We start from the raw sequence: 27,067 nt of genomic DNA, 5'->3' as shown, positions 1-27,067 counted from the left end.
CTGGTGGGGTAGTATGGGAGAAAACAGACTATGAGATCTATGGTCCGGTCGAAATCCTGAAGTATCCTCATCAACTAAAGGTTTCCTTAAGTGACTTTGTGACACCAAGTACATTCTCTGATGATTGGGACTTTAACAGTATTAATGACATGATGTCTGATTTAGTAATGTCAGCTAGATTCACAGATCATGATTATTTACAAGGTTCATCTAGTTATGAGCAGTTATTCTGTTACACCCACTATGGGGATCATTACTTGCATAAATCTGCACAGCCTAGAAATGTTTTTATGTATAATCAATGGGAACATTGTGCTACACCACCTAAAAGCAGTTCTAAAGCATTTTTTGAGAGATTCAAATACTTCTCAGGGTTTAACACCAGTGATGCAGAAACGTTTTATTATAAACTGTTAGATAAAACAGGAATGAAAACAATGCTGACAAATTCTAAATTGATATATTCAGAAGCATTTTATGACAAAATGATGACATTTGGTTTTGATTATTGGAAAAATAATATTGAAACGAAAACAATTTGTGGTACAAAAGATTGGCAGGTGCAAGGCATTGAAGCACTATTTAGAACCTGCATGATACCAGAACAAATGTTATTTTTAAATGACACAATACACCAAACATCTTGTCTTGGCCTAGCTAAGATCAAAGACCTTAAAACACCGTCTATACCAAAGCCAATACCTGAAAATACAACCACAGATATTGAGTTAGACGTGTCACAAATTTTACATTTCAACAGAACACATCCTGATTGGAAAAAGTGGTTAATCTGGCCTACAGACACAAATAGCTGTCAAGATAGGTTCCTGAATAAAACACAGGGGTTAAAAATGACCAGATTATACCCTAGATACTCCCAGAGACAACATCCAGGGATTATAACAACATACAGTGTAGGGAAACTCTGCCTAGAATGGCTAACTACATCCACACTGGCTGAAATTAAGCAACACTTGTCTTTATTAAAAGATGGTGCTGATTTGCGCAATTTCATTCTTGGACCACGCAAACAGCGTCAAAAGCGTTTCATAGCGACCAGTATCTATGCTGCTTACAACGAGGCTTGGAAAGTAAAGCAAATTGAAACTGCTGAAAAAATACGAGAAATTGATCGTATTAATTTGGAGAAATCACTTTCTGTGGTAGACAATGGGTTAACGACTCTGTCTTCCAGAATATATTCTTTGGACAATATTGTATCCTCTGCCTTTGATGTGATAGACAGAGATTTGCTAATGTTACAACATGGCCAGTCTCAATTACGCTCTATTATAGAATTAGGCTGGACGCTGCAAAATCTTCGTTCAGGCTATGTGCCTTGGCGTTTAATCAACACAACGTCATTATTTTCCAGTTTTAACCTTACTGATAAACAGATCAGTTTGGCACAGAAAGGAGCAGACTATACAATCCTGAGCATCGAAAAACTCGAGAGATTACCATTGACAATGTCAGAGAGTCCTGTCATTGAATGGATAATACACGGAATTATCACAATTCCGATAACAACTTTCCGATTTAAAAAGTGCCTTGAGTACATACCTGCTGGCCAGTATGAACAATTGGGTAAAGGATATGTTAAATCCGAATGGAAATTACCATACACTCATTCTTGCTATAGTGACAGTGACAAAAATGTATTTCTTAGTGGTGAGAACTGTAAACATTCACTAAGCGGTATACTTTTGTGTCAGGGTATTAATTTACACGGAGCATGTGATGGAAATTCAAACAACCTTTCATGCCACCAGCTAGTCACACCTGCAACTCAGATAGAGCCCTTCTTTATGCAACTCGCGAACGGGAGTTACATTCTTAGAACGGATCACAGATGTTGTGGCCTGACGCCAGGGAAAAGTTATCTAGTACAAGTTACGTCCATGGTCAAATGTTGTATGCAAGCATTGTTCCCGAGCGGGCCTCCAGACATAGTGACTCCCATCTGGCCTCGTCTGAATCTCTATTCTATACGAATTGATACATTAAGCAAAATGAAATCTGTACTTTTACAGACAACCGTGCCTATAACGTCATCTAAAGAGACGTATGATCTTCTAGTCGCAAGGACGGCTACTGAGGTTCATGACCTTTTATCAACAAATTGCCCCGTGCATTTCGTAGAAATGTTCAGCCAACTCCTTAACATGTCTAGTGCAACAAGCATCCCAGGCATATTTAAGACAGTCTTTACGGGACTGCTAACACCCTTCCAGGCAATTTTGGGAATCTTTCCTAATTTTGTGCACTCCATTTTTGGCGGCATACCACTATTTTTGGGACTCGTTGCAGGGATTCTATTTTTGACCCTCCTGCTACGTTATGGCAAGCCTCGGCTCAGACATAGCTCCCATGGGAATGGAAGAGACAATCCTAGCAATACGCTACAGGGACAGGATAACTAACGTCCTCGGATTGGCCAGGCTGAGAGATCTAAACATGACCTGGTTCCTTTCATTCAGACCGATATGGCAAAATTGCATTTTACCTGTGCTACGGTTTATGCTTTGCGGCGATGAATGTGTGTTGGACATCTGTCTTTCACTTCCATCAGCAGTACCAATGGACGTCGATACTTTGCTCAGTCCAATAACGGCTCACGCATTGTGTTGTCCCCAGCGGCTACCAATCCTGATGACGGCATTTGTGGAGACTCCTGTACTACAGCCAAGTGGTAACAGTGGAGCGAGTGACAAAAGCAACATCATCCAGGTACAACGTTCTGTGAGCATTGCTGGTCCTGCCTTCGATGACAGCAATCATTCTCACACCTGCCAAGTTACAGCGCTATCTAATTTGGTTGAACTATCACCTGAATTTGTAGACCAATTCTTTGAGAGCCTGTCTGATACGATGTTCTCACCCACAGAGAAACAATAACTTTTTGAGAAGCTTTCCGACACACAGCGTTCCCATGAACTCTGAATTCGGCCTTCAGTTTTGATCAACAAAGACTGCAATAAGCTTTGGAACTCTGTTTCCCCGTTCAAGCATTAAAATTTTTTTTTTTTTTTAAATTGGACATTTTTAATTGACCTTTTTTGGCACGAACAATTCTTTGCTTAACGTAAAAACTATTCTTAGAGAACAGAAGCTTCACACTTCTATTTCTAAACACATCTAGAGACATAACAACGTTACACCAGCCTCTAGCACACATGTTATTACAATGCATTTTTATGTGATGATTTATCTCGCCTTTCTTCTGTCAGAGATACTTCATGTGTAATTCCTTTTGCATAATCGTTCATTGATTTCAAATGCAATAATTTTTTGAATGATTACTATGCTTTAAAAAAACGTACAGTACCTAAATTCCATGTATTACAAGTACGCCTATTTCGAATGCATTTATGTATTTTGGGGTGGGCAATGTTACACATGCATCTTATTGCTTAGTTTTAGTAATTTTGATGGACATGAAAACGTGGAGTGGGTGTTGCATGCTTATCTAGGTTCCTGATCGATACTGTGACCTTATGCCCCTATTCGGCTATAAATCCATTTATTCCCTATATTGGCATAACCGTTCAAGTGCGATTTTCTGAAAAGTCATCTCTGGCCTCACACGAACAGAGCCACATTCCAGCATGACTCTCTGCTACTTCCTTTGCGACCAATTAGTGCAATGACAGAGCAGCAGTCACTATCTGATATTCCTAGATAACACTCCGAGTTCTTCAACAAGATAAAAACTTAGCAAACCTGGAAATCCCCGCTTGCTATGTTTTGATTAGTAATGGAACTCTAATGAGCAACTGATAACTATCACTTCCTAGTGACATCTTTAATTGACGTCTTATGTCCAGCAAACTTGCGTCAAACCCGGCACCTGTCAGGTATAAATATTACCAACGTTGCCTTAAGCAATGCGAGTTCGTTGCCTGTTGCTGATGCCAGCTGCCTGCATGACCCTGTGTTGGTAAATCTAGCACTCTGTCGCTGCAGCCTGCTATCCTGTGGTGGTGAAGCTGCTGATTACCATTATCGCCGCTACAGCGCGAACTATGGTGCAGTATGCTTAAGGAGCTGAACAGCCGTCCTCTGCGAAGACAACCAGCAGATTCCAGCTGCCCGCGGACGCTGTCACCCCTCCTTCCTCGACGCGCTGAGAGAAGCCGCTGCCTTTCTCGTGCAGAGAAATCCAGTCCCGGCGCTTCCGGTTTACCCTCGCGGGTGACTGGGATATCGAGAGAGACCCCTGAAGGAGATACCAATCCTCCATCATTCTATTCAGAGGTATGGTGTTGACTAAACCCTTAGACGAGAATTCTTGAAACAAACCTTGGCAAAACCAACTTAACTTAAAGCTACTTACTTACTCCCCTTTTCACGTGTTAGGCTTAGGTCAGGCACACTGGGGTAGGCTTAGTTAGAAGCACCAGTTGAGTATGTTAGCCTAATGTATATATGACTGTATATATGTTTTATTACTTTTAAACCATTGTATGGCTAAGAAACCATATCGATGCTTTTACAGTTCTATTTCGCAATACTTATCTTACTGTACGTACTTTTTATAATAACAATTATTGCAATTGTGGCAATACATTTCTCTTGTACGAGAAGAAAGACTGTTCAATAAATGTTAACCCTTTATTGATACACGCCCGTCTCTCTATTCTCTACATATCGTGAAAGTAAACTGCACTAGACTGACTGAGTGAAATCTATGTCTATTGTTTCACACGACCCTAGAGATTGACTCTTGATCTGAGGAGCAAAGTTGTCATGTTGCACGGTTGTTGGAAAACTGAATCCCTTCTTGTCTGTGCCAAGGAAGCTGATCACTTCCTATGCAGAGAAGAAAGTTTCCAGTGACCTCTGAGCTAGTTGGTAACACAACCCAATTAAGTTTAGCATAGTCAGTGGAGGCCTGGAATATAAGCAGTTCCACGTCGATACTACTGTTTGTTATTCCAATGCGCAGGGCCTAGTGGGAAACTAGGAACTACACTACAACGACACCCAGCTGATCCTCTCCCTCACCAAAGACCCTAACACCGCCAAAACCAATCTACACGAAGGCATGAAAGAAGTAGCCGAATGGATGAAGAACAGCCGCCTAAAACTAAACTCGGACAAAACGGAAGTCCTCATCCTAGGATCATCCCCCTCTGCCTGGGACGACTCATGGTCGCCACCGGCCCTGGGTACAGCACCCATACCTACAGACCACGCACGTAACCTGGGCTTCATACTAGACTCCTCCCTCTCGATGACCAGACAAGTCAACGCCGTCTCATCCTCATGCTTCAACGTACTTCGCATGCTCGAAAAAATCTTCTGTTGGATCCCCACCGAAACAAGAAAGACTGTCACCCACGCACTGGTCACTAGCCGACTGGACTATGGAAACACCCTCTACGCCGGAACCACAGCCAAACTACAGAAAAAACTCAAACGCATCCAAAACGCATCAGCCAGACTCATATTGGACATCCCTCGTCAAGCTCACATTACCGGTCACCTGAAAGACCTCCACTGGCTTCCCGTCAACAAGAGAACAATGTTCCGTCTCCTCACCCACGCACACAAGGCCCTCTACAACCTAGGACCCGAATGCCTCAACACACGACTGTCCTTCTACACACCCACCCGCCAACTACGATCCTCCAATCAAGCCCTCGCCGCAATTCCGCGCATCCACAGATCCACCATGGGAGGAAGATCCTTCTCCTACTTAGCGGCCAAAACCTGGAATTCTCTCCCCACTCACCTCCGCCTTACACAGAACCACATTTCCTTCAGATAGCAGCTTAAAACCTGGCTATTCGATAAGTAATGCACACACCCTCCCCCAAGCGCCTTGAGACCCTCTGGGTGAGTAGTGCGCTATACAAATTCCTGAACTTGAACTTGAACTATAAAGAGTACAACCTAATCTGGAATTAATATAATAATTATTTTGTCACATTCCAAAGCTACTAATTCTATTCATGGACAAAGCTATTTGAATGTACTTGTGGTACTGTCTTGCATGCAATGCATTATGGGTAGGGTAGATTTACCATATCTCTCAAGTTTATGATGTACACTAGGGACCTCTAGGCACAGCTTGTGCTACTGCACCTGGACAAGCAGTGATGGTGCCTTGCTCACTAGGGACATCTAGGCGCAGCTTGCTGTACTGCATCTACCACATCTCATTTATTTAGACCTTCTATAAATTTCCCTTCATCAGCTCCACATAGAGTGCAACCTAGTCTAGAATTAATATAATAATTACTTTGTCACATTTCCAAGCGACTAATTGTATTTGTACTTAGTACTTATAGTCGTTGCTTATGAGAAGCAAGGCTGGCAGTAACTGCGCCTCTTTTACGGTCAGCCTTACTTTTCCAAAGCAAGGACTATAAGCACAAAATGCGTGTTAGGCACCGCTTACAGGTTTTCAAAACGCATAAATAAAATACAATGTCATTTACAATTGCAATCGCTCCAATTCTCGAAAAGCGAGACCTATTGCATTGCAAATGCATGTTTTTTTTTTTGTAACTTATTTTCGTTTTGTAACTTTGGTCTATCGTGTCCTGAATAGAAGAATCTTGCAAAGACCTAAGTCCATGCCCTGTAGGACATGTAGAATCAATATTGATCCCATCTGGATTTGGAGAACTGTGAAACATTTGCAGACAAGTAGCATGGGATATTATCCACCTTACAGTTGTATCTTTAGCCATGAAGAGTACTTCATTCAGTCCATCATATGTGATAAGTTGGTGGTAAGGGGAGCAAATGGTGCAACAGTTCTAGAAAGAACTGTAATACCCATTTTGCACCCACAACAGAGAATCCACTTGGCTAAGGAGTAGTGAGGTCTGGAATTAAAATACTAGTTTACAAAAAACCTAATTAACCTGGAAGGCATACGGTATTTAATAGCAGGTGGTTGCAACATAAGCTCATTTAGGTTCAAAATGATTACTTATGAGGGAATACGCTCTGATTTAGCTGAGAACCTGATGCCAATTAGTCCTCTAGCAAAGGCTTTGGCTTCTAAAAAAAAAAGTGAGTCACAGGGCTCACTGGGTTTTGAGGATCATATCCAGTAAGCCTTACTGGCCCAAATTAATTTCCATCTTTGGAGCCTGTGCTCTACAAAGTAAGAAGGTAATATAGATAGTGTTATTGAGTAAAGAGGAAAACTCTCCAGAACTATTTGTATACGCTGCGGATGTGGAAAAGCGGGTTCTGCAGTGCTCCTTAAAATACGACTGCTCTGTTCGGAAGTAATGTAACTGCCCCATTAAAGGTGTAGCAACCCTAATAGGAAGTGTGGATACTTCCCTAATGAGCTAAAGCTTTCTATAAACTTCTATTAAATGATATGACCCAGAGCATTGTGTGAGTCGACTTTTACCTCCAAGTCCTGGCTCTCTCACAACAGCACGGTCACTCATTCTTGTTCTAGGATTACTCTTTGGAAGTGATTTCGAGCTCCAAAGAGGACTCTGCAGAGTTTGGTGACCAAAGGTTTGATATTCAGGAGCCACGCCCCCTTAGTCTAGGAAAGGAAAGGCCAGTCAGCTCAACTGCAAGAAATGGGCTGAGACCCAAACATGCAAACCCATGTTAATTCTATGTAAGCAAATCTTCCTGTTCCCAAATCGTCAGAGGAGTCTGGTCAAGGACTCGACACTGTGAAGGGCTTTCAACTTTCCTCTTTCATTGCCTGGGAAAAGTGACTCCTCACAGTGGCCTCGATTCCACACTGGACTTAATATATACATCAGATGTGTCAGGTGTCTCATTAACATGGTCCAATTTAGAAGGAAAACCTAGCATATGGTATTCCAGCTGAGAGAATGCAGTATACTGCTGAAGAAAAAAGGAGCAACAAAATAAGGGACAAAAAGCATCTAAATTGGTGAGGAGTGCAACGAAAAACTGAAGACTCCTTATATAGGGTCTAGGCTGTAAATGCCATCACAGGAAAAGTTGACACCACCTTGGACTGGGAAACTCTGACAAAAAACACCAGAAAGGGACCATCCAGGATAGTTGTGGATTCAAGACTGGCCACACCTAGTACTTCAGGGTAATTGCGTTTCCATGATTAGGCAGGCATAAGAAGAAGAAGCTTATGTTTAAATTCCTTCCTTTCCACTATGATCCTACACTTTACCAGCTGGCCTTTCAGCCCAGAGCTCTGCACTGCTCGCAGAAGAGCCTGATTGCAGTAGGCAACTTGCGAGGCTGCCACATCTGCAGAACGTGGACCATGGCCGGGCAGTGCAGGACCAGAATCTCCATTGAGTACTAGAGCCAGAGGCACCCCTCGTTCCACTTTCTAGATGTAAGGCCAAACAATCATGCCGCTTCTGGTGAGTCTTGTTCCCGGGTCCAAATCTCTTGGCACAGGAGGAAGGAGTGTGGAATGCCCCGGTTACTTACCGGTAATCTTCATTACTCCGAGTCCATGTCTTCCTCGCCACAGTAATTACCCATGAGCCTCCGGCTCCACACAGAACTCCAAGTACAAAAACAGCGCTCTAGTCTCCCTCTCCCTCCTCCAAGATGGCCCCCAGTGGCTCCAGCCAATCCCATAAAGGGACACAGAAGCACCAACACGACCTGAAGAACCAAGCCGCAGACATGAAGCCACCACCAGGGCCGGGAGGGAAGGGAAACTATACTGTGGCGAGGAAGACATGGACTCGGAGTAATGAAGATTACCGGTAAGTAACGGGGGCATTACCTCCTCGTCCTGTCTTCCTCGCCACAGTAATTACCCATGAGCCGATACCAAAGCAATCAGCTTCATGCAAGGAATACACTCTACAGAAATCATGTAGAGAACACATCCAAACACAGGAGGTACAAATATTCCACAGAAATATACACCTCAAGGAATCCCAGCCGACAGGACAGAGGAGGCAAAGGAAACAGAAACCCCACCCCAATCCGAAGTCGACAATGGGACCCGAAAGTATGCGGGGACGACCAACCGGCCGCCCGGCAAACATCCATGGACACCCCCCAAAAGCGGCCCACGATACAGAAACAGATCCTGTGGACTGACCCTGAACAGTAAGAGGGGGAAGAACAGCAACAGAACCGAAGCCAACCGTATGGTCTCCACAATCCAACGCCTGACAGTGGACAGTGAGGGCTTCAGGCCCCGACGAGACAAACCAAAAATTGACAAACAAAAAGTCAACCTTACAAAAGTAATGAGTGCATGAGAATAAACCAACAATGCACGACGCACATCCAACAGGCGGAGAAGGTAATCCGCAGTCGAGGAAGGTGCAGGACAAAGAAATGGAAGAACCACTTCAGCAGAACGGTGAAAAAAGAATCCACCCCAGGAATAAACGTAGGATGAGGACGCAAGACTGCATGATCAGACAAAATGACCAAACTGGAGTAGACCGTAGGAAGGCACCCAGCACACCAATACGCCAGGCAGAAGGAAGAGCCACAATAAACACCACATTGAGTGCCAAGAACATCAGGCCCACCGACACCAAAGGCTCGAAGGAGCCGACAGCAAGGAACGCAATACCAGAGTAAGGTCCCAAGGAGAAGAACACAAGAAAGGACGGGGACGTGGCAAAGAAAACGACATAAAAAGCCGAGCCATCAAAGGAGAAATGCGAACCAAAGGCAGGACATGAAATGCCCGAATGGCGGCCCAATGAGCCCTGAGAGTGGAAACGGCCAAGCCCAAAAGGAAACCATGAAGTAAAATAACAGAATCAGATCAGGTTCCAAGGAAGCCAATAACAGCCTGTGACACACACCCCAAGAGGCAAAGAAATCCCAATGCTTAGCGTAAGACCTCAGAGTAGAAGGCCTCCGATATTGCTGAATGACGTCCGCCACAGACACAGACCAACCGCCATGCCCCAGAGAATCCCACACAAGAGCCAGGCCCGCAGACCCATGGAACGTAACACAGGTAGAGGAAGAAGAGGACCCAATAGAGGGTAAGGCACGAAGGGAAGGCCCACCCTGGAGACACAGCCAATTCCAACATTAGGGGATATCAAGTGCGACGGATCCAATCCGGAGCAATCAGAAGAATAAAGGATCCCTTCCCCTAGATCTTTTGCAAGACCGCCGGAAACAGGGGAACAGGGGGAAAGGCAAACAACAGGCCCCTTGGCCGAAGGAACGACAGAGCGTCCACCAACCAAGCATCCTCGCAAGGCATAATCGTGCAAAAGCAGCGGATTCAGGCAACAGCCCAGGAAGCAAAGAGGTCCACAATCGGAGACCCAAACAACCACCGCCACCCCATGAACATCAAATGTGTGAGGGACAAAGACTCCATGGAAGGAAACACCAGGTTCAGAAAATCCGTCACAGTGGTCGCCGGATACGGCAGGTAAATGGCAGATAGGGACGCCAGGTTCACCTCCGCCCAACAACAAAACAGACGGCTGAGGCAACTGAGGGAATGAACCCTGCATCCCCCTCGACGGTCCACATAAGACCCACCACCGGACTGTCCGTCCGGACAAGCACATGGATACCCCGAAGAAGATCCGAGAATCCAGCAGAGGAAAAAGGACGGCCCTCAGCACCACGCAAATGGAGGAACACGACAACACCGACAGAGGCCAAACCCCCAGAGTCGCTGAATCCCCCAGATCAGCACCCCAACCCAGCAGGCGGGCATCGGTAGTGACCACGCGGGTGGGAACAACCAGAAAGGGGTGGCCCCCGGACAGACGACCCTCGTCCAACCACCAACTCAGGACCACCCGAACAACCACCGACATATGAACCAAAACACCCATATCGAGGGAACAGGGGACCTGACGCGACCAAATGTGGGAGCACTACCGGGTACATGTGGAGGCGAGCCCAAGGCATCTGTAATAAAGAGGCCGATATCACACCTTGAATCCCCAACCACAGGTGTACAGGACGAGAATGCCCCCAACAACAGGGGATTAACATCAGACATCAGGGACAGAACCCGGGGAGGGATTTGGAACACCAACCCCAAATGAGTCTTGAACAGAACCCCAACGAAAGCCAATCCCCGTGTAGGAACCAGGAAGGACTCCGTCACATTCACGAGGAAACCGTGATGCCCCAGGACATGGAACACACTCCGGACATGAAACTCTGCCACAGAAAAGAAGAAGCAGAAATGAAAGCGTCGTCCAGAGAAGGAATACACACAAATGCTCCCCCCCCTGCAAGAGTCCAACAAGAGGAGCCAGACCCATAGTAAAGGACCCGGGAGAAGAGCAGAAACCAAAAGGCAATACCAGGAACCGGTAAAGACGACCCAGGACGCAAACCGGAGAAACCGCTGAGAGACGGGAAGAAACAGGCACATGTATACAAGCATCTTCCAAGACCAAAGACTCCAGGAAACACCCTGAGACACCAGAGGAAGGATCAACTGTAGTGAAACCATAACTAAATACCGGCGCGGGACGAAAGCCCCGACCTACAACAGGCCCATCACAGGATGAAGATACCCGGTGCGTTTGTACACAATAATATAGTAAGGAATACACGCCCAACCTGAACAGATCGCAGGGCACAGGAATCACCGCACGACTGGTCATCAGGGAAACAAATGCCTCCCAAAGCATCAACCGCCTTAGAGGGGCTCAGGGACAAGGTGCGGACCTGAAACAGCCTGGGGGAGTCCGGGTAAACCCAAGAAGTACACCCTCTGAAACCACTTGAAGAACCCATAGGACTGACAGTCAAAAGCCAAGAGCCCACGAATCAAGTGAGGCGACCCCCAACCGGACCAATACCAGGATCGATCCAGACATGACTTGTAAGCCCAGCACGTCCCCTCCTAGAACGACCAAAAGCATGCCGGGAAACAAAGGCACGGAAGTAACCAGTACGCTCAGGAGCAATGATCTTACGGCCCAACACAGTAGTAATCACCATGTCATTCAAAGGAGGACCAAGCAAAAGAACACCCGAAAAAGGGATCATCACCAGGAGACACCACTGCGCAGCGTCAGCCATCCAGGAACGAGTCCACAACTGACGCCTGGCAGCGACAGATGACCCAGCTGCCGAAACCGCCCGCCCCCAATGAATCAAAGGGAACATCAGACATCAGGCGTACATGCCGCTCCAGCATTTCCAGATCAGAAGAAGCATCCTCCCCCTTATCCAACATACAGCCACAGATTGAAAATCCATCAGCAAAGACTGGATCGTGCAAGATGAACAGGCAGCAGCCCCGACAGAAAAATTCATAGCCTCAAAAGTGCACATCACCGCACTATCCACTTTACGGGTAACCGGGACAGCAGAAGAAACCACTGAAACAACAGTCCCTTGAGAAGACATGCTGACCATCAAGGAATCAACCCCCAACGAGGAGGGGCAGTACACAGCAAATCCTGCAGGGGTTTCCTTTACACAAAAAACACGGAAAGGAACCAAGTACACAACCAACCACACAAACTCCAGAACCCTCAAAACTGAAGAATGTAGGGGCAATGATCCAGGCTCAGGGCGCTGACACAGAAAGAATAAAACATCAGCAAGAGGTGACACAGATACAGGAAAACACCAAATGCTTGTGAAAGTGCCCAAGGACCAACGTAAGAACGGCCCCATGCACAAAGAGTCATCAACACAGGCCCACTGCACCGCAGGAACCGGCCCCTGACACCGTAAAGCAGCAGCCACAGCAATAGCAAACATGCGCTGCAACAACCCCATAAAGGGAAACGCCAGCCCAGAAGGAGAACCCACTGAGAAGGAGCAAGGACAGGCACGGCAGAAGCATCACGCCCCATGTCCACTCGAACAAACACAGGCAAAAGTGAAAACTACACGCTCGGTAAAAAAGGACCCTAGGTCGCTAGGCAACCGTCCCAATCACCATAACACACGCCCCCAATAGAATAAGAGCGCATGCAAACCGGCGCGCTCCGCCTAATTATTTGTTTTTAGCCAAAACACACGTCTGAGCACATCTCGCCCATCGACAAGCAACAACACACAGACGTGTCATAAAGAAAGCGGAGGGGAAGAGGAACCGTCACCGCACCCGGCCGCGCCAAGTTAGCTCAGCATGACGCGCAGCCGGGAAAGAGCAGTCCCGAAAACGGTCCCGCTCAGCAGGACCACAGGAGCCCCTACATAGCGTGAGGTCCAAAGCGACCGAGCACAAACAAACAAACGCCCCCAAGGTCCGCTACAGCAGGACACGGAGCGCGGAGGCAAACGAATGGGGAATAAAAGCATGTAAAATTCACAAAATGAAACATAGCGATTCAGAAACAATAAAAACGATATCACATCCCCCACCGAAATACCCAAGGCCAAAAAGGGGCTGCTCAAGCAAGACCCCAGCCTTCAAGAAACAACAACAAACACTCACCCGACCAGCAGGGAACACAGCACTCGGAGAAGTGCAGAAAAAAAGAACAGGTCGTGTTGGTGCTTCTGTGTCCCTTTATGGGATTGGCTGGAGCCACTGGGGGCCATCTTGGAGGAGGGAGAGGGAGACTAGAGCGCTGTTTTTGTACTTGGAGTTCTGTGTGGAGCCGGAGGCTCATGGGTAATTACTGTGGCGAGGAAGACAGGACGAGGAGGTAATGCCTAAAGAAACTTCAATCCGTGACCACATTGGCATTCTTTATGATCCTAGGATCTGTCCAAAAGGATTTGGTGCTTTGGGAGGTTGCACATTGATCAGTTTAGGGGGAGGGTGAACGGGTAAATGGAGCAGTGGAGCTGAGGGTGTGGGAGAGCAGTTTTTTTCTGCACGTGAGCTGTGACTTAGGTTACACTGTGCCCAAACTCAGTGAAGGAGTGCTATAGAAGAAGTCCAAATTGAAAAGTAAAATTATCCTACTCCCAGCTATGTCGGATTATTTCCAATCTTTAAATATGTTTCATAATATTTCCACTCCTCCGTTCCTTTATGCCGATCTATTGTTTCCTTGTATTGATGTATTTTTTCTTAGCGTTCTATGCAGAGGGTCTTTGCCTGTATGTAAGGGAGTTCTATAAATAAACCACTAAATGAATAAACTGCAAGATCCACAATGGGAAACCAGTCCGCATAGAGGATAATCTATGCTGCAATCAGTAGCAACGGCTTGCACAGAAGTCGATCCCCAGATAAAATGTGTGAGGTGTTGCGTGTAACAAGCAAATGTACCATGAACAAAGAACGGCACATTGGAAAATGAAAAGAAAAAAGCAAGATATGCGGTTCAAAAGTGGGGGAAAAGACAAACTGTTTACTGTGAAAGCCAGAAAGTTTGTAAGATGTGATAGACTTGGCCCTATGTGCAGCTATATATTGAACTATGACTTCATGTGGTTAGGCTGAACTTCGCCTTTTAGCATGTATTTGTGTTCGGACTTTTAACGTTTTTTGAAAAACAAATTACCATCCTAGCACACTTGCAGTGTATGTCTAAGAGCTTTAGAAGGTCAAATACACTGCTCAGGCAGTCGCATGGGAGCCCAAACCTGGCACCATATAGCGTGGAGTTCTGATGGCGATTACTGGTGGTCAGGTCTATGTTCAAGGTCATCGCATACTTTGGATGCCTGTCACTTTCACTTTATTAAAGATTAAACATATTGGAGGTTGTTCTAGTCAGCCATGCAATTGTACCTGTGTAGAGCTCCACTGTGTCAGATGTAGGCGCCTCTGAAGCCTTGTTGGTGCCGCAAACCTTAAATTGGAAAAAGTTCAAAGTTTAGCACACCAAAGGCATATTTCCTTCTTTTTTTTTTTTTGCATTTACAGTCCGCGCACTCAGTCTTCCGATGGAGGTGTTTTACAGTCCAAAATGTTAACAAAAGGTCTCTACACCAGTATTAACTTGCAGTCCTTACTTTGATTTACAGGACTGGTTCCTGTGACACCAGTCTTTTTTGACTTGCTTGCAAAGAGACCAAACTGAGAACCCACAAACCAATCCATAGGTCCAAAAATAATTTCAGTATCTGCTTATCAACTGTGATCCTTCCAGCCAGGCCACTGGCTAGTAAGCTACTATATCAGGGTTTTGGGCCCTTTTTGCCATGTTGATTATCTGGAGGATTAAAACGTCAGATTAAGACAGTCTCTTGGTTTATATCTGCATGACAATTCAGTGGTGTTCATCAGTAAGGCTGAGATTCTTCCCTTTCCAAAAAGAATCTGAAGGAACATGCGCACTCTGTTGGCTGTGGACCGAAATTCAGGACACACTCTTCAGGTCTCTTCAGTAAGGGATATTTGGAACATCACACTTGTTTCTGTTTTCCAGAAAAGTCGAGGAATGTCTCCTCTCGCCCTCTGCGTTTTATGAAAACTCCTTTGAAGTGTTTCAGATGGCTATTCTTGACAATCTGAATGGGATTATGCAACTCTGACCCGGGCAGAAATTTCCAGTAATTTCTCTTATCGGTCACATTGTCAAATAGAGCATCTTTTTCTTGCACATGAATAAAACACTTTTGGAAAATGATGCCTTCCGACTCAAGAGCTGCATATTCTAACTAAGGTATGCATTCCTTTTGACATCCGTATTCACCACCAGACCCTAGATTGCAATTCCTCTGTCACACTTTAAACCCTCTCCCAAATTACGAAAGGCCGGCGATGAGTAAGGTCTCAGTATGAGCAGAGGCACCAAAAGGAAAGTGGGATAAGGAGGGGCACAATGACCGGGAGGAGCATGAGTGATTTAGTCTCTGTTTCTTGCTTGGAACTCAGTGATTGGCCAGATGGAAGCGGTGAAAGGATGCAATGAAAGCCTTCTGCAAGACAGAACATTTCTACTGAATATCATTCTGTCACAGGACCTTCTAGAGCTAATCCACTGTTGCCTGAAGATGATAATGAAAGTGGAACATTGCGCTCCTGCTGTAGACAAACATTTATAATGGAGTTACAAATCTCAAGCGGTGATATATAAGCTTGCCACATAAAGGGTCAGTGTAACCTACTAAGATGTTCTGATAATCTTAAAATGGCTTAAGGCAGTGAGGTAATATTGAAGCACAGGTAAATGTTCATCTTCAGGTCACAAGTGTGAATCCCTGTCAAGGCCAATGAGTCTTTCTTGCTTCTGGCGTTAGTTAAGAGAGTGCTGTTACATTATGGAATTGTCACAACTGCTATTTAAGGTGCTTAGAAATTGCAGAAGTGTGATATACGTTATTCTAATTGTAACCTTGTTACCTTGAAGGGATGGATGATCATTTCTCACAATGCAGGAATGTTCTATAGAGGACAAAGGGGAGTAGCTCAGAGAAAAGGAGCCACTACAAGGGAAGGAGTTCCTTTTTGGAAATGGGGCCCTCAAACACCTTGCAGTTGTCATGCTTCATCATCAGGCTTGCTTCTCATAGGGCGGGTGCTGCAATGCCTGATGGGCACTCTCAAGGGGGATCTTTATCAGAGGTCTTCTTCCAAAGCTTGATGTGAAGTGCAAGTTAAAGAGCCTTTTGTGTAGACTGATGAAAATGTAGGTGTTGGTGTAGTAATTAGTGACTTACAAAGGCTAGGCAAGTCTAAAATCAAATTGAAATCCATGAGTATGCCTGATTTATTAAAAACGTGATGTCACTAGTGGGGCAGTGATCCCTGGCGACTTATAAGGTCAACATGTTTCATGCCGTCACTTAGTCAAGCTGTGATCTAGGGCAATTCTTCAGGGCAGTAACATTTATAACTAATCTACACAGTGTCTGGGACCAAGGATGTAACAAGTAGTGTCCAAACACTAAGTGCCCTATAGGTGTACCTGCAGAATGTAAAATAGTAAGAAGTTAAAATGAAGCATGACACCTGCAAGGGTGTGTGAAGGTCCCATTTCCAAAATGGAACTACTCCCCTTGTAGTGGCTCCTTTTCTCTGACCTATTATTATTATTATTATTGGGACATTTGTAGAGCGCTGCGATTACGCACACCGGCGTGTCCACGCGCTGAAAGTGGGAGAGGCAGATAGCAGGGGACACAAAAACTGAGCGGACCGTTATTTAGTATAGAGAAATGTTTTGAGTTTCGCTCGGAACCTAGCCTCCTCTGGTTCCAGGCGCAAGTCCGCTGGCAGTTTATTCCAGTTAGTTGCCGCTAGGCATCTGAAGGACCTGCCTCCCATGCGGGCCTTCTTAATTCTCGGAATCCTCAGTAGGCCGCACCCTGTGGATCTAAGCGCACGTGTTGGTTTGTACACTTCGATCAATTTAGTCAGAGGGTCGGGTGCCCTGCCATTCAAGATGCGATGACAGGTGCAGAGGGCTTTATATTCCACTCTTCTCCTCACAGGGAGCCAGTGTAGCTGCTGGAGGGCCGCCTTAGAAGGCGCCCTTTTAGGCAGTCTAAGAATCAGACGCGCTGCCGCATTCTGCAGCACTTGCAGGCGAGCCATGCTTTTTTCTGGAGCCCCCAGGTACAGCAGGTTCCCATAGTCCGACCTAGCTGTCACCAGGGCATGGACCAGGGTTTGGCGGGCTTCAATCGGGAGTAAGTCCAGGACTTTTCTCATCTTCTTCAGAATCCCGAAACAGACTCCCACCACCCGATTAATCTGGGGGCCAAAAGTAAGACCAGCGTAAAACCACACCCCCAGATTGCGTGCCTCTTGGCAGGGGGTTGGGGTAGGTCCAAGGCAAGAAGGCCACCATGCCGACGACCAGGCAGACTGGGCTCTCCCCACCACCAGCACCTCTGTCTTGTTGCCGTTCAGCTTCAAACAATTGATGGCCATCCATTCGGCTAGATCTTTCATGCACGAACGGAAGCCATCGGCAGCAAGACAGGGCGCATGCGATAGGGAGATCACCAGCTGCGTGTCGTCGGCGTAAGAGACCAGTTGGAGGCCATGGCTCTCCACAATCGAGGCAACAGGCGCGACATACATATTAAAGAGGGTTGGGCTCAATGACGAGCCCTGCGGCACGCCTTGGCCCAGAGGCACCCCCTTTGAATAGCAGTCTCCCTGCCTGACTCGGAAACTTCTCCCATTGAGAAAGTCTTGGATCCATCTCAGCGCGGTGCCAGAGATGCCACCTCTGTTCAGACACTGTAGCAGGATGTTATGCGCTACAGTGTCGAACGCCGCGCTGAGGTCCAACAGGATCAAGGCCATAGTTTGGCCTGCATCCACACCCTCTCTCAGATGTTCCGTAGCCATGAGAAGGGCGGACTCGGTTGAATGTCGTGGCCTAAAGCCAAACTGCGTCGCATGGAGCAGTCCCCTCTCTTCCACGTGCTTCATAATTTGGGTATTGACCACCTTTTCCGCCACTTTTGACAGAAAAGGCAGGAGGGAGATGGGCCTCAGATTTTCTAGTACCTCGAAGCCTAAGTGGGGTTTCTTCCGGAGCGGGAGCACCACCGCCTGTTTCCACCCCTCTGGCAGCTTTCCTGATCCGAAAGAGACGTCGAGGATGTGCCTTATATAAGGCTCCAGGACTTCCAGGCTATCTGCCAAGCGTTTTGGCGACACCGGATCCCACGGGGACCCTGATTTAACAGAGCGGCACACCACTACTAATTCCTCAAGAGGAGGGGTGCGGAAGTATGTAATATGCCCTGCCGTCTGTGTGTCCCCCATTGCTACCTCCAGGTCAGACCCTGTCGGCGGATTAGGGAAAGTCGAGTAGATCTTCTCTACTTTAGCGGAGAAATATTCGGCAATCCGGTCACATGACTCCGTTGAGCAGCTCTCCGGCTCTGTAGGTGCATTTACCGAAGTCAAGGATTTGTAGATGCCGAAAAGTTCCTTGGCGGAGTTTTCCCTTGTCTCCTGTAGGAACAGCATACCTTTTTTGTTGGACTTGGCCCTTTTGGCAGGTTCACCCCTAAACTTTTTGCTTTTAAATGTGACCTAATGTTAGTTGTTTTTGGCTTCTGCGCACTTCAACACTGTGTCCCAGTGTAAAGTGCGTGCGCAAATCTGAGTGCGTGTGGTGAGCTTGGCCTGCCCTCCCATAGGAATGCATGGGGAATAGTGTGTCCATGGTAATTCCTGGTGTGAGAGGAGTGCAGGTGCGAGTTTGGTATGTGCGAACTCATGAGAATAAATGCTGCACAATGGTGTGCACAGATTTAATGTGACTAGTGGAGAAGTGCCACTTTTAGAAGTTGGTAATTCTGTGTGCAGTGAATGTGAATTGCCTGCCTGCCTTGTGATTGACAGGGGCTGGCTGGTATGCCTGGCTCCAGGAGCCAGGATGGGTCTGCCCGGTGGTGAATAGGGAGATCTGCATGTAGATGGGAGGGAGGAGTTGCACCTGAGACCTGAATAGGGCTGTGCCTTCCCTACACAATGCTGGCTCCACCTCCTGTGGTGCGTCTGATGTCCCTAGCCTGTCCTGTGAATAGGGAGAGGGGCTGAGCAAAACAAAGTGCTCCGGAACCAGTTGTAACTGGTTCTCCCCTTGCCCTACAGTTTGAGACAAAGGAAATCTGTGTATAAGAAGGGGCTGTGACCCCATGATAATGTTCTCTTGTTCCTGACTTGAGGGGGGCCTGCTGCTTCTGGGCGTCAGGAGGAATTGCCACTGGGGTCTGCCTCCCTGCTGGAGGGCCCTGTGAGCTGGCCCCTGGGCCCAGACTTTGCCCCCCCTTCCTTCCAAGACTTCCCTGGAGACTTTGGGCTGTAGCTCCTGGGAGTGCTTTATTTTTCATCCTGGGAAGCGCCTGATTGTGGTGCCCTTTTCTTGAGAGGAGCAGCGCTCCTGTTTGCGAGCTGCAGTCTGGAGCTGCGATCATTTTACCGAGGGAGCCCCCGGCGTGGGGATCCCCCTGCTTTAGGGCCCTGATCGAGCGGGTGCCTACCCCGCAATAAACCCGATTTCGGGGCGGGTGGCCACGCCGCATAATTGCTGTTTTTTTTTTAATATCCATAGCAGGCACCTACCCCTCCGAGGACCGTGTGCTTTGCAAATACCCCTAGCGGGTGCCCACACCGGCAGGGACTGCATGTTTAGAGACGGGTGCCCACGCCTCACTGGTGACGGAAAGAAATCACTGCCGCCGGCCCGAGATCAAACTAGTGCCTTGAGGGCCGGTATTTCTTCCCCACCGGCCCCCGATTGCCAGGAATGCAGGCTCGGAGTTGGTAATGCCTATCACTCCTTGAGCCGCCTGCCCGAGGCTGGGTCCGGGAGCTAAGGGGATCCGCGTGGCCGACCTGCCGTAGGGTTGCCTAGCAACCGGGACTCTCGCGGCGATTCCCCTTAGAGTGAAGCGGAAGCAGGAAGTCACGCCCCCGCAGCTGCCGGGTTGGAAGAGAAGAACTTCCGGCGAGAGGTCGCATCCCGAGAGAAGACTCCGCCGAGCGGAGCAACGAGGAAGAGCCCGGTGCGTAGGGGCCCTGCAGAGGCGTCGTTGCTTTGCTAAATCGCCACAGTGGCACCGCAGTTGCAGGCCGCTGCAACGTCTTGACATTGCCCGCAAAGCTATTTTTCTTTAGAACTCCCTCGGCACCGAGGGTGCAGTGCCACTTCCAAGGGGGGCTCACGAAATACCGGGGTGCCCAGGACTCTTCTCGTATGCACAGCTGCCCCGCCAGACAGTGGGCAGCTGCAACGATAGGACATGATTGTGCTGAGAGCCTAGGTGGCTCCAACGCTGGGGCACAATTACTTTAGAGCCCAAGTGGCTCCAACAGAGGCAATATTGTTCAAAGAGCCCCAGAACGGGGCCCATAGGCACTGTAATGCCAGTGCTTGTTTGTTGGCCAAATTCCCCAGCTGTCCCGTGTGACAGAGGGCAGCTGCAACGTTGCGCAATTCTTCTACAGGTGGCACAGTGAATGCCCGTGCCCTTTGGGTGATTTCACAACTGCCCAGCAATTAGTGGGCAGCTGCCACGTTAAGGCCTACCACTCTTGCGCACTCTTGTTTTGCTGCATGCGCAGCCTGCCCTGACACTGTTGGACAAAGGGGCGTTTGAGCCCCATGGAAGGCCAGTTGGCCTGGGGTCATTATCTAAAGTGATTCTGTCGCTAAGTGATTGCATCCTGTGTTTCAGGTCTAATATGTTTTATGCCTATGCGTAATGTATTTATGCATCCTGCCTGGTACCTCTACCAGTATTCTATGATTAGGAGGTTGTTTTACCTAGTATGGTTTATGCTAGTGAGTTCATGTTTCCCTGCGTGATCTATGCCTAGGGTGATTAGTATTGCGTAGTGTGTTCCTACCTTTTACCAGTGGTTACTGGTTGTGTTGTACAATTGTTATTTGGTGCTACAGTTATTCTATGTTCTACATCTACTATTTCTACTAAGTGTTGATTCTGACAGTGGCCCACGTGGCCCTGTCATGTGTAAATTATCCCCTTTAAATACTGCCCAGTGCCAGTTGGCACAATGTATATGTGTGATTATGATCTAATGCAGGGGTCTCCAAACCGGTCCTGGAGGGCCGGATCCATGCCAGATTTTTTAAATTACTATATGTATCTCAATGGGGATATCCAAAAAATCTGGCATGGCTCCGGCCCTCCAGGACCGGTTTGGAGACCCTTGCTCTAATGTGTTTATGGTAATACAAAGGCTATTTTTATATATAACCTTGTGTGAAGTTCCTTTTTGTGGTGTGCCTAGTGTGTTGCTGGTGTGTGTGTGTTGCGCAAACGCGTTACACATTGCCTTCGGGATAAGCCTGACTGCTCGTGCCAAGCTACCAAGGGGGTGAGCAGGGGTTATCTTGGCGTGTAACTCTCTTGCCCTGACTAGAGGACTAGAGTGGTGGTCTCTGCCTCGCTTTGGCGCAAGCCTTAACCAACCAGAGATCCCATTTCTAACATTTTTCTTTTGAGAATGAACACTGGAACATGTATGCTGGACCTTTATGTGCTCTAAGCCCCCAGTTTTTTGTGATGAATGCAGGAAGGTTACCACTCTATCAGAACCTTGATCAAAAATGTTGAGGCTAAACGATAGGGTGGTCTGTAGATGAAATTCCCACTACAAACACAAGGTGCTGTTGTCTGTGAAAAGTTGCTTCCCAAAGATCAGTGGAGTAAGGCAATACTTTTGCTGAATTACAACCAGGATTTGAGTCAAGGTGGATATCTTGAACTTCTGGAGGAGCAAACACATGTTGAAATGAAGACTTGGACGATCCGCCTACACCCTCCCACTATTTCATTTCTCTGAGGTGAAGTAGCCTATATATTTTTACAAGATGCTTTAGCGACACCCACATGGGTGCTGGAGTTATGAGCTGTTGGCATACATTTTCTGACGTGTGTCTGGTTATTGGACCCCACTGAGGGGCATTAAGAGAAATCCCGCCCTGCGAAGGTCATGTTTCTGATATTTGATATAGGACCACGGAGGTTTGCCCTAGAAAACTTGAGCTGATATTTGTTTTTATTATGTACTTTTATGATCTAAAAGATCGAAATAAAGTTGAACTTGAGCTGATGTTTTCTTCTTTGTCAAAAAAGGCAACACGCGTCTTTTGCACAGTCCTATGACGCACTCTTATCCTGTAGTAAGCTGTAATGGTGGGACCCCAGAGGAACATGGACTTCAGGTTGGATCATATTGGAACTCGTTGGTGCCAGTCACAAGCTCCTTTTACACGATCCTATTTTGATGTGCATGCTTCTTTTGTTACAGGGAATGGTGGGCAATTCGGTGTACTTGTAGCGAGAGGCAATATTCTAACCCTTGAAAGAATATTCTAACTTTCTTCTTAGCCTACTGCTGCAAGGACTTGCCAGCAAGACTGGTTCTATAATACAAGAATGACTAATAGCCTCCCAGAAGTGTCACAGTTCTTTTGTGATCTGAAGTTTCTCCTTTTCTGCTTCTCTATCCCAACGCCGTGTAAAGAACGGTGTGACTATACATTTCATTTCACCTACAAAGTATATCATTGATTTATGATTGCCTGGTATAACTTAAGTAGAAACAACACAAAGTTGGAACCCCCTCTGGCTTGCCCTGGATGAGACTCCTTCTCTGTCCCATCAGAGGGACTATGAAAATCAGTGTGTGTGTGTGGGGGGGTGTCTCATGAACATTGCCCTCTTATATGCCCCACCAAAAAATAAACTGCATAGGTTTCTGTCCGTGCTCCTGAGCGATGATTGAGCGTTAGTGCTGGATGTTCCTTGGTACATGTAACGAGAGATACGGTGGTGGGTGTCTGGAGCCTTCGTTCTCTTCGGGGTCATATAAGACATAATAATTGGTAACGGTATAAATACACAAACAATGGAGGGTGAGGAGCCGGAACCCTGAGTATTCGACGAGCCATTCCTGCAGGTAGTCTTGTGTAGCTTGCCTGCTGATATTGAAGCAGGGGGTGACCTTGTGCAGAGTGTTGTAAAGGGTTGTCTTTAAAGGAGAAGCAAGACAACAGAAAGCATCTAGGGGCATTCAAAAAGGTAAACTGCAGCCTCTTTCTTCAGGGTCTTCATTATGATTGGCTCCTTTTCAAGCTGGTACTTGTTGCAGCTAAAGATTGTTCAGTTTAGGGTCTTTCCTTACCTCATGCACCTATCCGCTGTCCAAGACCATTTAATCCAATCCGAGTCAGTGTGGACTTTGGCTCCCATTCAGATTTCCACATATACATCTATACTTAATTACTCTAAGGGATGCCTGACCGTGGGTTACTTTAGAGGCCTCTAGAAAGTGTGCCCCAGTAAAAATGTGTGTCTTTTTTACTGCAATTTTTGGTCCCCAAGGGCATCTCCTCCCTTCCATTGGGTCCCGAAGCAACACCGCAATACCACCACAACACGAAGCTGGAAAAATGAGGAACAAGGCGTTTCTAGGCATTCATTGGGGGTGGATATCCCAGGTGCCGGAAATTTAACTGCTGGGTTATTGAACTCGCCCTCCTTTTCTGACCATATTCGGAAGAGTTTTTTTTACACTCTGCTGTCCGTGTGAAACTAGGCTGCCTGTGGCCTTCGTAGCCATTACCAAAGGGTTGGTTCACTACATTGATCTTTGACTCTGTTCCGTGTTAGGTGGTGAGGGTCGCATGGCTTGCTGTCTGACCTGGTGTTTGTGAAGCTACATCTGTTTTATTGATTAGATTTTGTTCTCTTTTAAACCCAGGACTGAACTAGGATGAAGAATATCGGTCCTAACTGAGGGAGTGGGTAGATTGAGAATAACCTCATCTGACACTAGTGACTAAGTCACAACTTTAACATGCATACAATGGTCCCTCGTGGGTACTTCTGTTGCAAGGCTATGCGCTGTGAGGGTTCGGATTCTTCCAGATCCTTTAAGTTTTCAACTTAAACCAATATATGGAGATTGGGCCATTTAGTAACTTTTTCTTGTAGATCCGAACCTTGAACTGCTACCGTGGCCACTCTGAAAGCAATGGTGGATTAATTGAGCAGACAGACTCAACAGTTGAAATACAACCGTGTTCATCAACACTCACTCAGACCATCAGCTTCAGTAATTCAGACCCCGCAGCCCACATTTCAGCCCCCTATGTTCTTCATTAAAGTATAACTGGGGAATACTGTTTACTTAAAAAAAAAAGAAGAAAAAAAATATTTTCTTTGATCTGCGGGGTCTTTTACTTGACAAAACAAGTTACCAAATTCTTGCAAATGTGTATCTTGCCATGAATGTTTTTTTCTGCAAATGTGTACCTCAAACTAAATAGCTTTTTGGCACTAAAGTAAGCAACCCAATTCATTTTACGCTTTTTATTGGCCTATTAAGAATGAACAGCTACATTGGAAACCAGTATACATGTGCCTCTCTTTAGCCAGTACTCGCCCTATTAAACTACCTCATTAGTTAAATAGTAATTTGACTGATATTAGGTACTTACTTGGCTTTTTCACAGTACACAAAGTAGCAAAAAGGCATTTTACCTTTAAAAATAGATTTCTTTATGCCCTGTGCTTATGAGGGTGGATCCACAGATTGTTGGACCTTCTTGAAATAAATGCCCGAACTTTTTTGATGTGCAATAGATTCACTTCAAATGTCTCAGTGTTTCCAAGAATTTAGCCCAAAATTCTGCACTCTGTTGCTCAGTTATGGTGGGTTTTATTCATAACTAATAGCTGTGGGGGCTTACTTATGTTGCTTTACTTTGGCGTCTCTCCTTACTAACTGTACTGCCTTTCTGTTCTGTTATAGGTGGTTCGGGAAGTGCTGGTACATTCATGAACTTCTAAAGTATGAATTTGAAGTGGAGTTTGATGTAAGTTTTTTTTGTGTTCGTTTGACATACCCTTCTTGATATTCTTTAGGATTCTTGACACCCTGTATCCTGTTTGGTGCATGAGTGTGAGAGCATGTCTTATAGACTCAACATGTTGTTCACCTTTACCCTTTTATTAACTGTTTGGCCTTTTCTGTTAGATGCCTCTTTGAATCCTCTTCCTTGACGTGTTTCTGGTTATCCTGGAGGTTATGTCACAAATTTACTGACCATTCTGTGATGAAAATGTTAATGCCTTTTCTGAGAGATATCTGGCAGTCTTTTATTCACCCCTTCTCTCCTTGTTTCTCCATCCTGTCCGCACCTTCTCTTTGTCACTGCTAAAGAGGGTTACCTCTTATACATTTAGGGTTTTGAATGATCTGACATTTATTTCCTCTGGGCTCCGAATTTTAGGCAGTTTCATTATTTTGAATGTCCCCTCCTCTGTCTGTTGTAAACTGTGCTTAATTTCGATTGAACATCTATTCTCTCAAACTTGCCTTTAACTTTCCAGCGATGTAGTCTCCAGACCTGGACACCATACTCAAGACAGGGCCTCTGCAATGTGGAATACAATATTTATCTTATGTATATGGTTCTTGACACCCAAGCGATGGTTGTAGAGCACGTCACATTTGGGGTTGGAACAGAATCCATAATGGTACATATTTGAGCATTTAACGGGGGGGAAACAAACGTAACAGATCATTAGTGGAGCATAAATCTGCTGAAGGACCATACATGAGCACATCGAGAAACAAGCACATGTTTGGTCATAGTGTGCCTTGATGGTGGTCCTTCCGTTTAGTTTGAGCAGTGTAAAGGAAAGGCTATTTGTATAGTAGTAGGGAGGGAGTTCTTGGGGCCTTTGATGGAAAACATTCCTTTCATGGTGGAACTTTCTTTGAACTTCAGAAAGGTGTTGACGTAACCTACCTTTTTCTACTTATTCTGTCTCTATTGTGTACCCTTTGGCCATTTGACACCACCTTGTCACCTTAATCTCTCCCAGTTTAAGTATTTCTTATCATGTAATGTGCTATTTGCAGTTTTCCTCTCAAACTGCTGATGTTGAAGATTTCAATGTCAATTCTGTGAATCCTCTCCAAATGCCTATGTTGTAATTTCATCGCTTTGTGCCTTTGTGTAGTATTGCAAAACGTCTTGCTGAGGGTATAGTGTGTGGGATGGGCAAGAGTTTGATGTGCTGAAAATGCACGCCCTCACAGAAATCTGCATAACGTTTTCTCAGACAGTCTGAGTAAAGAGATATTACTTAAGTTGAAAATATGTGTTCAGATATGCCTGACATATGTGTATGCTTGTGCGTTCTGTATTTATCGTTCTGTAGAACAGGTGGGGGCTGGCCTGCTACCAGTCTTGGTATGTCTGAACTGCTTGTAACGAGTGCTGGCTCTCTAAAAAATCACAATTTCTATCCCAGACTTGCTGAGAATTGTGAAATAAATTCACTGATGGTGTGGATAGAGTGACGAAATCCTTTCAAACGGGCTTTCCCTAGTACCCATTTCGAATTTATCACACGTGGTTTGAGTTTGGAATATTGTCTTTGTGATTTGTTTAGAATGCCGAGTCAGTCAATTTATTGATATTAGGAACCGCTCGGAGGCCTCGATTGTAAATTGTTTCTTTTTGACATTTTATGACCAGATTCCTGTTACATATCCTTCCACGGCTCCAGAAATTGCAGTGCCGGAACTGGATGGGAAAACGGCAAAAATGTACAGGTATAGCCTCTAAATAAATTACGGTCACATTTGAAGAACTGCGTTGGTTTTGGTCTTACACTGGGCCAATTCAAATTTGGCCCAGGCTAGTAGCAGGGTTGTTACCATTGGGTATTTTGGTTGCTCCTGTGTGATGAGTCGGTATCACAGTACTTTGCAATGGATAGGTATTCATTGGGAAAA

The 27,067-nt window shown here is 46.2% G+C and overlaps 1 protein-coding gene across 1 annotated transcript in view; it reads left to right on the top strand.

Annotated features, from left to right (window-relative positions):
- UFC1 (ubiquitin-fold modifier conjugating enzyme 1) overlaps positions 1–27,067 on the top strand; it is a 69,792-nt gene that overhangs the window by 30,917 nt on the left and 11,808 nt on the right. Inside the window, exons 3-4 of the mRNA XM_086945033.1 lie at positions 25,070–25,133; positions 26,808–26,884. Coding sequence (XP_086801159.1) covers positions 25,070–25,133; positions 26,808–26,884 — 141 coding nt within the window. The remainder of the gene's footprint in view (positions 1–25,069; positions 25,134–26,807; positions 26,885–27,067) is intronic.

Source organism: Lissotriton vulgaris, chromosome 12, assembly GCF_964263255.1.
Source record: "Lissotriton vulgaris chromosome 12, aLisVul1.2, whole genome shotgun sequence".
Lineage (NCBI taxonomy): Eukaryota > Metazoa > Chordata > Amphibia > Caudata > Salamandridae > Lissotriton > Lissotriton vulgaris.
Note: the sequence above shows the minus strand (reverse complement) of the source record. Positions and strands in the feature narration are given on the sequence as shown.